The sequence below is a fragment of the Elephantulus edwardii genome, unplaced genomic scaffold (assembly GCF_000299155.1).
Source record: "Elephantulus edwardii isolate Elephantulus edwardi_28Jun2011 unplaced genomic scaffold, EleEdw1.0 scaffold00227, whole genome shotgun sequence".
Classification (NCBI taxonomy): domain Eukaryota; kingdom Metazoa; phylum Chordata; class Mammalia; order Macroscelidea; family Macroscelididae; genus Elephantulus; species Elephantulus edwardii.
This window is the reverse complement of record NW_006399977.1, coordinates 1,081,449-1,094,520: the sequence shown is the minus strand read 5'-3', so window position 1 is coordinate 1,094,520 and position 13,072 is coordinate 1,081,449. Positions and strand designations below refer to the sequence as shown.

The 13,072-nt window shown below is 37.5% G+C and overlaps 1 protein-coding gene across 1 annotated transcript in view; it reads right to left on the bottom strand.

Moving 5' to 3' along the window:
• SAMD13 (sterile alpha motif domain containing 13) overlaps nt 1-9,734 on the bottom strand; it is a 93,360-nt gene extending 83,626 nt beyond the window's left edge. Inside the window, exons 1-2 of the mRNA XM_006898373.1 lie at nt 9,665-9,734; nt 4,887-4,971 (exon numbers count right to left, since the gene is read on the bottom strand). Coding sequence (XP_006898435.1) covers nt 4,887-4,971; nt 9,665-9,734 — 155 coding nt within the window. The remainder of the gene's footprint in view (nt 1-4,886; nt 4,972-9,664) is intronic.
• Nucleotides 9,735-13,072: the final 3,338 nt, after the last annotated feature.

Here is a 13,072-nt window from a genome sequence, read left to right as displayed (position 1 = left end):
AAATCTTCTGTACTGCTCTTTGACTTTGGCATCTCTTCCTTTTGTTTTGGCTTCTCAAGGCTCTAATAAAATTTTCATAGTCTCTTCTGACATCTATTCTACTTTTTTTTTCTTTCTTCTCCTTCTTTACGACTTTTTGCTCACTTCATGGGTGATATCTTTGATGGCCTCTGACAGTTCTTCTGGTCTTTTTATCATTGGTGTTCAATGCCTCAAACTTGAAATTATTCTTAAATTCAAATGGGATAACCTCAAGTACGTATTTTGCTTTCTGTGGACTAGTTTACATTTTCTTCAGCTTCAATTTAAAGTCGCACATGAGTAATTGATAGTCTGGTCATTAATCAGTGAATATAATTATACATAATGATTTCTAAAATTTAGAACAAAAAAGCAAAAAATCTCTTTAATAATGTGTTTGTGGTGCAGTCGATTAATGGTCTAAAGTGGCTTTCCTAGCCACTGGCTTTGACTTTTGCCACCTGGCTTGGTAGGACAATGCTAACAATGTTAATTAAGTAAACTATCTTTTGGATGGGAACATGTAAATGCAGTGTGTACCCCACAGGTGAGGCAAACGGTCAACTCTGCCATCCCTCCAGGCTTAAAATGAGCACGTTCAGAGGGGGAAAACAAGAATCTTTGCCTCACTCAAGAAAGAAGCCACAAAGAGTACAGTGTGTCCGTTTGGGCCAGATATTCCTTTCAAGACAGACTAAGACCTAGACCAGAGCAGCAACAATAGTAACAGGAGAGTTGGTGGAGAACCACAGACTGGCATGAACCAGAACTGCTGCCCCACAGAGCTGAATGAAGCTGAGTGCCAGAGCGAGCCCAGGCTATGGGAGGGCTGAGGGGAAAAACACTACTTGGTAGGACTAAAAGCACCAGGGTGAATTTCAGTGGGCCTGCACTGGAGAAAGTTGTCTTTAGGGAAGAATTATATCCTGTATCCAACCTGAATTGTAACCTGTTCTTCTACCAATAAACACCATAATTGTGAGTACTGCCTGTGAGCCCTGGATGATCATTACAGTTCATAAATGGACCCAACAGTAGAACAATGAGATGAGAAGGATGGTTAGTATTAAAACTGACAGAAGTAGGTATGGGAGTATGGACACATTTCTCACCTTATAGGAATAAATTGTATGCTGTGGATGTTGCAGACTGGGACTCTTCCCCCTCGTGGCATTAGTGAGGTTACGTGCCATTGCCTCCAAACTGGCTGTATTCTTTTTACAATGTTATGGCTATATGGCTCTATGTTGATATGATAATATTTTGATATACTGGTTAAATAAAATATATAACTAAAATTAAGCTCCTCTGTTTCTTTTAAAAAATTTAAAATTATATATGTGACTCAGGTTTTATTTCTATAAGGAGTTTTTGTACTTAGGAATGAAATTGCTGAATAATGGAATATTGGATTATCCTACTGCAGAAAATAATGCCAAATTGTTTTCCAAAGTTGTTCTGTAACTTAAACTCCTACCTGAACTATATCTTATTAATCTATGTCCTTTCTAATGTTTAGTGCAATCATATTTTTACCAAGTTAATGAGTATATCAACATGATTTTTTTATATGCATTTCCTTAGTCAATAATGGTATTTTTAAAAAAAACCTAGTAGCACCATAGTTTCAGTGTGCGGCTAAGTTACTGAAAGGTTGGCGGTTAAAACCGTAAGATGCTTTTTTTGGGAGAAAGATATGGCAGTCTGTTTCTGCAAAGATTTACAGTTTGGAAACCTTATTGCTGTTGTTAGGTGCCGTGGATTCCAATATGACTCATAGTGACCGTATGAACAACTCCTCTGAATATTGTCCTATCTGCCCTTATAGGACAGTCCTATTCTGTTCTATAGAGTAACTACTAGGAGTCATGAGTCAAAATCAACTCTACAACAAGTTTTGGGGTTTTGGTAAACAGTATTATTCTTATGTTAATCAGTTATATTTGTTTCCTCTTTTGTAATATGTTTATTCATGTCTTTTCTCATTTTTCTATGGCATTTTTCTATAAGACTGTTAGTGTTTTCTACCTGCTTTTTGGTAATCACTGTTCAAGACCTTAAAATAAAACCTTTTTTAAAAAATTCCATTTGTAATGTAGCAATTTATAATGTAATTTAATATGTACATATTAAATGTATCTAAAGAAAGCTGTATGTACAAAGAGCCTGCATAATGGCAACTGCAAAACATTGCTAAAATAAGTTTTAAAAGACCTAAAACAACTGAGAAATATATTGTGTTCATGAATTAGAAGACACATACTGTTAAGATTTCAATGTGTATGGTGTTGACATGAATACATACAAAAGGAGCCACAGAATATAGACTCCAGAAATAGACACATCTATACATATGAAAAAAATTTTTAAACAAAACTGTAGAAGCAATTTTTGTAGAAGTAAAGAAAAGGAAAGTAATGATTTGAAAAAAATGAAACAAATACTGGCTAAAAATGTGAACAAAACAAAACTGCGACATACATTTCAGTTCTTACCTCACATCACATGTAAAAATCAACTTAAAAAATCAAAGTCCTAAAATCTTAAACTATAATAATTCTAGAAGAAAACAGAGATAAAATCTTTGATATTCTGGGTTACATTTATTATGACAGCATAAGCACTACTGATAAAAAAAGAACTGATACACAAGCCTTTATCAAAATTTAAAACTTCTACACTTTGAAAGACACTTTAGAGGGAATGAAAGGAAAAGTCACATACCAGGGAAAAAATACATTCAAGTCTGTAGCTGATAAAGGACTTTTATCTATAATATATAAAACTATAACTTTATAAATATAAAAAAATAACAGAAGGATGAGAAAAATATATGTCATCTAAGAAAATAAGCAAACTAAAAATGTTCAATATCAATTGTTATTAGGGAAAGTAAAAGTTAAAACACCTGTAAAATAATATCTATTATGAAAAAAACTGATAATATCAGTAGTTCATGAGATTCTGGAGAAATTACATATGGCTGGTCCATAAACTAGTCTGAAAAAAAACTAGTAGTTTCTTAAAATGTAAATATATACTGACTATATGACCTGGCCATTCTATTCCTAAATACTTATCTAAGAGAAATTAAAGTATATGTCCACATAAAACCTATTCAAACCTATTTTATTTGTAGTAACAGAAAACTGGAAATAACTGTCTACCAACATGTGGATGGATAAACAATAAACAAATTGCTTTACTATACAATGAAATATTATTCAATAGCAAAAAGTAAACTAGTGATACATACAATATTATCGATGAATCTCACATTAATTATGCTGGGTGAAAAGAAGCAGCAAGCATCCCTCCAAATAAGGTACATAATGTATAATTCTATTTATATAAAATTCTAGAAAAAGTAAACTAATCTAGAGCAACACACAGCACAGCAATGGTTGTCTGAGGATTCTATTTATATTAAATTCTAGAAAAAGCACATAATCTTTAGAAACACACAGCGCACCACTGGATGCCTGGGAATGTGGGGCATGGGAGGAGAGAAAGGAGATATTACAGAGGGGTATAAGGAAACTTGAGGGGTAATAGATATGCTCATTATCTTAATGGTGGCTATGGGTTCATAAGCATATATAAGTACAAAGCTTTTCAAATTTCACACTTCAAATAAATGACATTTATTATATGACTAATTATAGGTCAAAGCCATAGAAATTGATTAAAATTGCATAAAAATTCATCAGTTGCCTTCCTCCCATTTTAGCCTTCCAATGACCACTTGTGGCAAGTGGCTACCATACTTTACAGCACAGGTACAGAACACATCCATCATTATGGAAAGTATCACTGGAGAGCACTGACTGGGCGCATATATTTAAAAAGCAATTTTTTTTATTCTTTCTACACGTAACAATTCTAAACTTTAAGACAAAGTGAGAATAGACACGACCATATGGCATTGATGTATAAAATATCGGAGGATTTTTAAAAACATGGTTTAACAAGTATAATGTGAACTTTTTGTGAAGCAAAATATACCTACTATTCATAAACATATCACACACTATCTTATTTAGATATCACTATGGATTATATTTTAATTACTTTCATGCAAAGCTCAAGTGAAACTTTAAATCATTAAACAAAGAGGAAAACCCATAGTACCCTCTCAGAACTTACTTCCTCCTTATGATTGATTACACTGGTTATAACCTCAATATAGCCCATAAATAAATACTTCTTTTCATACACTCACAAGCAGTTTGTCTTCTGAGTTCCAGAATGTTATACTACACATTACAACCGAATGTTGTTATTTTAAGTAATCAAACACATAACTCTTACACAAGTGCCCAGAAACCTCAAATGTGATAACAGGCATTCAAATAGAATATTATAATATGTACTGAAATATTTCTTATTCATCCAACAGTTTTTAAGTTAGCACAGAGAAGTTGTTAAACTCAGCATACTTGCTGTAGCTTTTTCCTTTCATTCGCTCTCTCAGTTCTGTGAGTTCAAGATTATTTTTTTAATAAAAATTACAAATCTATTTTCTGTTACTACCCTTGTAGCTTTGTAAACTTGGGAGGTGGAGCCTATGCTATGTTTTTCTTTCAAAACACAGAATGTAGGGCTCAAATCCACAACTTTTCTTTTTCCAAAGCCTCATACACAAACCTTTTCCGCACATTTTGGTGTCTGAGTCACCTCTCACCTATGTTTTGGGAATGGAATATATAAAAAGGCAGCTGGGCCAGAGCAGGAGAGAGGTTGTTGGCCAGAGGACCATGACACTCCCTAAATAGTATATTGTAGAACAGAAGCAGAAGAATAAAAAGAAAAACAAGTCCCTCTGTTGTTTGCAGGAACAGAACTCAGAAACCAGTTTCACTTACTTTTTTACACCGACAGAGCCATTTTCCTTGTTTTCCATGTCAACAGATAGCATGGGAAGGCAGCAGGGTTCCTTTACTTCAGCCACTAATCAATAAGGAGAAAAGCTCATGTTTAATTCTTAGAAAGTGAAAGAAGAATATATATTCTGTATCGGAATCATAATGGTGCTTTTAGAGCTTCATACTACTTCACATATGTTTGCTTAAATCTCCAGTTCCCTCAGCAATTAGAAAGGTATGATTTAATATAAAGGCGTGGAGGGGACGACCTGGGTGCTTTTCAACTGTACCAATACTCCCTGCCTTGACAATGAGCATTTGAAAATAAAATTAAATCTGAGTTCAACACAAGCACTGTGTGAAATGGGACTGTTTGCTCTGGATGCTGAGCTCTCACTTAAGACACTGCAACTCATAAATGAGTGAAACTAAGAAAAACACCTCCCTTTCCCTGCCCTCTCCATCACTGGTTAGGATTTTATTTTTCTAATTGCCTTTTTTTTTTTGGTCCACTCCCACTGCTCCTATATCGTTTCATTGCAGTGCAGAAGGGCACTTTAAGCTTTTGTCAGCAAGTATTCCCCTACCTCACATATCCTCAACACAAGCTTCAAAAGCCCCTCTGTGAGATAGTGCTGTGGTTAAGCTGGAAGCCCACAAAAATGTCAGATAGCCCTTAGCATAGAAAGGTGGTGCCAGTGTGTGCATGTGAGTGTAAGTGTGTGTGTTGGGTGTGAGAAAGAAACACACTACTCACACACACACTCACAGAGGCTCAACAGATTTAAAAATAATGAAAATATTAAAGGAGGTGTAGTAGCATCCAAGCATCCATCACTTTGTCTTTTTGTTTAGTAGGATGAGGACTGTGAAGACATAAACACCCTGCACAATTAATATGCAATTAGCAAGATAAAAAAAGCTCTAAACAAAACTGCTTTAAGGAAGGGGGTAAAAGAAAAAAAAAAAAAGAAACCCAACAAAAAACTAGTCCCGAAACATGCTTGCTCTTCTACAGCTGAAGCAATAAATTAAATACATTTCCTCTCAAATCACTTTATAGTTCGGCACTCCTTCTCTAGGGATTACTCTGACATGCCAAGTGCATCATTTAGTATATTCACAAGATTTTATCACTGTTAGAGAAGTAGATGATTAACAACACTGTAAGTGTGGGATAATCTTCACTTATGAGACACACATACACACAAACTTCCAGTTTCTAAACCACTTAGATCACTGATAGAGAAATTCCACATTTAATATACACAGATATTAACATACATTCACACACCGTTACAAGTAGACAAGAAAAGAGTGCTGCTCCATGCCAAAACAATGATTTCACTTCAGTTGGAAACTGTTACACATTCACCATTTTCTAAGCATCTCATGAAAAAAACAAAACAAAACAAAACAAAAAACACAATGATACTCTGCAACATCACACTACATTGTCTTATTTTGGTGGAAGAGTAAAAAGAAAACCTACCTATAAGCAACTAAGACATATCATTTTTTTTATAGGCTTATCAAGAACAGCCAAAGAAACCCCAATGTTTTCTTTCACAAAGTAGGCTGGCAAAGGAATTCAATAAGGAGGTACAATTTGACACAGTGAAATAAAACCAGGCTGGCTCTCAGCCAACATGACGTTAGGAATCACACACAAGCTGCACCAACTGCCTTCTGGTTCATGGCTGACTTTTTAAAGCTACAGTGTGCCTGTTCACTTTTGCTAACTATCTTCAGCACAATTAGTGGAAGTGAATGAACCGCAAGTCCAAAACTGCTGAATTCTCTCTGCACCTGTCTTATGAAAGGAAAAATTAAGCTGTATCAATAGCCTCACGTTTTCTCCCTCCCCTTTATTTCTGCTGCATGGTATGTTTTTGCTGTAGGTCTGAGCACGGATGTCATGCTTAGAACTACCTTCCCCTGCACTCTACCCCTCCCCACCCCCTGCAATCCCCTGTGGGAAAAAAGAAGAAAAAGAGCCCAATGCTTATGAGGCTATGACCAGTGAACACACAGAAGCTGCATTCCTGTGTTACTCTTTCTTTTAATAGAGATTCGTGGACAAAGTTCCCAGGGCTGGCTTTTAAGTAATCTCTTTGTGAGAATAAGGACAGCACTGCCCAGCAGAAAATCCTTTTACTTCATTATGCAGTAAGTAACATATTTCAAAGTGTATGCAAAATAGATGACCAGAGCTCCCAAGAACTCCCCCATTCTCTTATTTTGGCATTTATCCTACAAAAAGCAGCCAGGAGAACTCAAGACAGAAAGAAAAAACCAAAATCTAAAAAAGAAAACATTTCTTTCTGAGGGGTTTAATTTTTACCTAGTTGCTAAAAAAAGGGTCTAATTCAACAAATTCAACATTGTTTTAAATACTTAGGAGCAGTTAGGATTGTACTATGGTTCAACTGACTTTCCAGCAGGTTTTCAGAGGCTATAAACCCCACAAGAGGAGATTGTTCCTTTTTTTAATAATTGAGCAGGTGATAGATTCAAAACCACATGCCTTTAGTTATATATAAATAAAAAGATATGGTGCCATCTCTCAAATACCTCCTTCCTTCCACCATCACCCTAAATCTCAATTCAGGAAACTGGGAATTCATCATAGATGCTGGGCATCAACTTGTGGTTAGTTTCTTCTATGAACCACTTCCAGAGAACATTCCCATTCCAAACATTCTGCACATACACAGAAAACATAAAAAGGTGCCACTTGATTGAAATAAAAATGGTCGAGATATCAACAAAATCAATCAAGACAAATCAATAAATGCAGATTCCCAGAAGGATCCTGGGAAAAGTTATCTAATACTATGTACATTTCAGGCAAAATTGAGAACACTGTTTACCTCCTTTTCCTTCAGTAATTTTCAAGAGCACCAGGAAATTGGAAATTAAATGTAGAATCCAAATTTTAAAGTCAAATTTTTTTTTCCCTCCCTTACTTGCTGAAGAAATATTAGAAAATTTAACATCTTGAAAGACCATCACTGAGAAAGATTTAAAGTACTGCCTTAAAAACATGTCATTATTCTCTCAGTGGTCAGGTATTTATGAAAACCATTATTTTGAACACGGGGCAGGTGAATCATTAACTACTGTTGATCAAAAGAGACTCTTATAGGAATAAGTATGGACTTATAGTGCTCTTATAGAACCAAGTAACAAACATAAATAAATAGTTCTCTCACCAGTAGATCCTATACAGTTTTTGGACTTGACTATAAATTCTGTAATCGTTCTCCAAGTAAATCCAAAGTGGGAAGTGTTGGACCACAAATCCTGTGGAGAATGGTGGTGGTTAACAGCCTTTATTCAGAACAAAATCTCTATGTTCAGCTTGCAACTCTGGAAAGGGAAAGGTAAGAAATGCAGTTACACACAACTCTTTCTTAGTCACATATGCAGAGGAGGAAGGGCTGTAGTTTTTCCAAGCATTTATTTTTACATGTAGAAATGAATACTCCTTTTCTTCATTCTGTGGTGATCTAAAGTTTGCCAATTAATTAAGTGTAAGGGTTATTAAGGGTCTTTGTAGGCAATCAAACCAATTTTACAAAAGGGAACCCAGAGAATTCTGAAACTGTGACAACAGGAAACAGCAGAATGCACTCTAATTTTGGTAATAAACTGGCATTTGTTAATATAAATATAAATATAAATATGTGTGTGTGTGTGTGTGTGTGTGTGTGTGAACCTTCCTCTTTGCTGTTTAAAATTGTACATGTGTGCTGAGGTGTTACATAGATGTAGCATGTGGTGTATAGCATAAATGCAGTGTGTGTATGTGATGTGTCTAGATACTGTCGCATGTGGGTGTTATGCATAGTGTTTTGTAGCATGTAGTATGCTTGTGTTGTGTGTACTTGTATTATATTCTCTGTGTCTGTTCATATGAGTATGCAATGTTTTTTTGTGTCAAGTGCGTGACTCCTGGTGAGGAGTGCATGTCTCTTGGTGAGAGAGAAACAATCAAACAAGACTTTCTGATCCAGCACATTTAAAATAAAATAACTTTGGAAAACACTTGCTTAGGAATTCTGGAGCAGAACTTTTGGGCTCACTTGGGTGTAGGTTCAGAATGAAAAGAGACTCTTAAGGATGACTAGAAAACTGGTGCCTAGCTAGGGTTTCTTTTCTTGATCAGCACTCTCCCACTGGAAGGACCTACTTACAGGTCCAACTAGCAGAGGCCATCCCAAAGGAGCCTTCCATCCAGGATTGGCTCCCAAGAGCACACCGCGCAGCTTGCGGAGGAAGACTAGGGTCAAAGTGGCAGCAGGTGAAACCTCCGGAAAGTTGTTCGGGTGGCTTAGCCAAGTCTAGTTCATACCGATGGGCGTCGCCAACTGGAAGGAACACTTGGCGGCTCGCCTGTGACACCAGCCGCAAAGTGGGAAGTTACTAGCAAAGACTTTCAAGAACCACTCTAAGAGTTTGGGAGCTCCACGGGAGAGCTTGTTTTGGGGAAAGGGTACTTCGTGGAGCAAGACTTGCCGACTTCCTAGGCGAGCCTCCCCCCACCCTAGCGCTTCCTGCCCGCGGGCGTCCCGCGCAATTTAGCCCCCAGTTCCGAGCCTGGGTGACAGCTCAGGATCGTGGATGCAAAATACTGCAGAAGCACCAGACACACAGCAGAGAAGTGATGGGGGCTAGACGACTTTTACTGTGGTTTTCTTTGTTTCCTGGTATCTAGAGAGGGGAGTGAGCGGGCACGCCCCCCCATGCCCTCGCAGAACTCGCTGGGCACTTACCTTCCCGCGGGGCCGGCGCGGGAAGCTTTTCCCGGCGCACCCCCCGCGGCGGCCCGGCGCGGAGCCCCATGGGAATTGTAGTCCTCTATGGGCGGGGTGGGGTCTGAGAGGCAGGGCGCAAGGAGGAGGTGCGATCAGGGCGGAAGGAGCCCTGAGGGTTGCCTTTGAGGCAGTGGAGCTACGGAAACAGGAACCTTGTGAAAAAAACTCAAAACACTCTAACTGGTTGCCATCCTGTCAGTACTGACTCTTGACTGACCCTTCAGGAGGTTTCCAATCGCACGGAAAGAGTCTGACCAGCTTTCTCCCTCAAAACCATTGGAGAATTCCAACCACCAAAAGAGGCATGGCCTCTGGGTTGGATGCACCAGGGGGACATTAAAGAAAGCTTTAAAATATCCGGCGAGCTTGGGTAGCAGAACACTTCCAGAGAAGTTTTGTTTTTAATTGGAAGTTTTCAGATTGATAGCCCTTAAGTTTTTTTAATGGAGCTCTAGTGGTTAAGTTGTAAGGAAAAGCACCGCCCACCCAAAGGCATGTGGTTCGAATCCACCAGTTGCAGATGTATGGTAGGAACCTGCGCTTCTTCCCACTTAAAAGCCTGGTGGATTTGAACTGTTGGCTTTTCTGTTAGCCTGCCGGTAAAATAATGCAAACTGAGGAAGGATTATTGTACCTTACATTTCAAAATGCTTTTAACATTTACAGAAATAAATATAAGTTCCAGGGCAGTTTGTTTGTCAACATGTGTTGAAGTTAGAGCCACACTGCCTTCTGCATTTCCTTCTCCATCCCTAAACTGGCAGCTGGAAAGACAGGAAAAGCTTGAGGACAAATGCTGATACTAAGGAAGATGAAGGGAGGGGTGGGAAGGGGAAAAATGCAACAATGAATGAATGGAAATCCAAAATCTTTGTAAATGTTCATTAAAATTAATAAAATTTTTAAAAAGGGAGGGGAAAGAAAGACCTTCTTGAAATAACTGATAAATAAGTCTTTCTTACAATGGGAGATAAGCAAGTCCAAGAGAACAGATGGATTAGAAGAATTAAGTGAGAAGAAAAAGTAAAGGAGATAGATGAAGAGAGGAATAGCAGGTTATGGTCAAGCTATTGGTAATGTGAGTAAATTGCAGAAAAAAAGCAAAACAAAACAACAAAAACCAACTTACATTTTAGAAGCCAGATAAACATGGAACCTTGTGCTATCAGTTCTGAACTATAACTTTAGTTAAGTTGCTAACTCTGTTAAACATAATTTGTCTCATCTTTAAGATTAAATAATAATATTAATAATTTATACTTTCCTTCTGTTGCAGAGGATTGAAATGTTTTTAGGAGCTGTCGTGCCAAGTGCGAATCATAGCAAGCTTAGGAACAGATCTGAAACCTGTCCTATCATGTGCCATTCTCATCATCTCTAGCACTCCTGAGCCCATTGCTACAGTCACTGTGTCAGTCCATCTCATTAAGCATCTTCCTCTCTTTCTACAGACCCTCTACCTTCCCAAGGCTAATGCCCCTCTTCAAGAAACAACCTCCTAGCAACATGCTCAAAGAATGAGAGGCGGAGCTTTGCCATCTTTGCCTTCAAGGGGTATTCTGGCTGCACTTTCTCTAAGACATATCCTTGTTCTTTAGGTAGTCTATGGGATATGAAGGACTTTTCTCCAACATCACAGTAGAAACTTTCTGTGGCAGCATCAAAGGATAAATTAGAGTAGAAGTACTTACTAGTCAAGAGGCTGTGATGATATTCTAAGCAATACATGATGACAGCTTGTACTGTGGAGCTATGATGCTCTTCACAGGGAAAGTGGACAGAGTTGTGCAATCAATGGGTTGTGGAAGTAAAGAACAGGGATTAAAGATGCCTGTCATTTCTAGACAGAGATAAATGAATGTTATTGTCATGCACATAAATAGATATATGCAACGGATGGAATAAGATGACTATTTTTATTTGGGGCATGTATAACTTGAGACTTTCTCTGTGTGAATGACCAAGATGTTAGAAATGCAGATTTTTACATAGAACTTTTAGAGTTACCTACTTAAAAGTATGTTAAGAGTATGTGGAGAAGGAGAAGGAAGGGGAATAAAAATAGATAGAGATGGGGAATCAGACAGTGATGCCAAACAAGCTGGCGAAGGCGAAGGAGTGCAGTTACCTAGAAGCCAAGAGAAGAACTGGTCAATAATATCAAATGCTATAGAAGGCAGGTCAAAGATATCAGAAAAGAGACTGCTGGATTACAAGATTCATTCATGACCCTGTGGGTCTCAACAGCATTGGAACTTCCCACAAGGGAAATTTGCCAGGATGTTTTTGTTTTGCATTTTGATTGGAAAGGGGTACTATTATCGTTTAGTCCAGGGCGATCCTACCCAGCAAAGATTTGTCTCATCTCCTGTTCAACTTCTAACGTTCTGCTCATTCCTATAAGTGGAAAAACCTGTTTATAATTATCCACCCTAGAAGCAGTTTAAGATATAAACATAGAGCATTTTTATTTTTGTGTTGCACACTGTTAAGATCTAATTTGCTTTGATAGTAGCTACTGGGTCGTTGAAGGAAGAATGCATTTTATTTTGTTCAGTATTTGACCACTTCCTTAACTGTAATGTCATTTGTAGAATTTGAGTCACTAATTCAGTCCATTTAGTGGCTCAGGTGATTCTAAAGATAGATATAAACATCTGACTACTTCATTCTATGTCTTTTAGTCCACAGATGCATAATCAGTTTCATGCTGAATCATACATTATGTTATTATAAATGGTTTATTTGTTTTCTTTCATATTACGGTTAAAAATATTGCTTTGATTTTAAAAAAACAAAACAAACCACATGAAAAGTAGTTTATGACTTTTACTTGATGAGAATAAACAGTTTATACATATTTGTTACAAAAAGGGAATTTTAGTTTTGACAAGGCATTTATTCATTTTCTCCCAAATGCCTATATTAGACACTATTCTTTTGTAATCCTTAGTCATTGTCCAGCTCTCAGATGCACAGCAAGTAAATGGGAAGACCATGTCCTAAATCAGACACATTTTAGTCCTCAAACTGACTTCATTACTCCACCATAATGTGGAGAAGTCCCTAACTTCAGATTTTCCCAGTGCAATGTGTCTCCTTGTTTCCTTACTGCTGGTATCAAGGGTGTTAATTATGCATCCAAGTAAGATGAAGCTGTTGACAGTTTTCAATCTCCACTCCATGCATCATGATGTTGTCTATCAGTCCAATCGTAAGAGTCTTTGTTTTCTTAACATTGAGAGATGCAATCCATACTGAAGGCTGCATTCTTTGATTGTCGGCAACAAATGCTCCAAATACTCTTTATTTTCAGCAAGCAAGGTTGTGAAATCTGCTTAAGGCAGGTTATTGATGAAGCTGCCT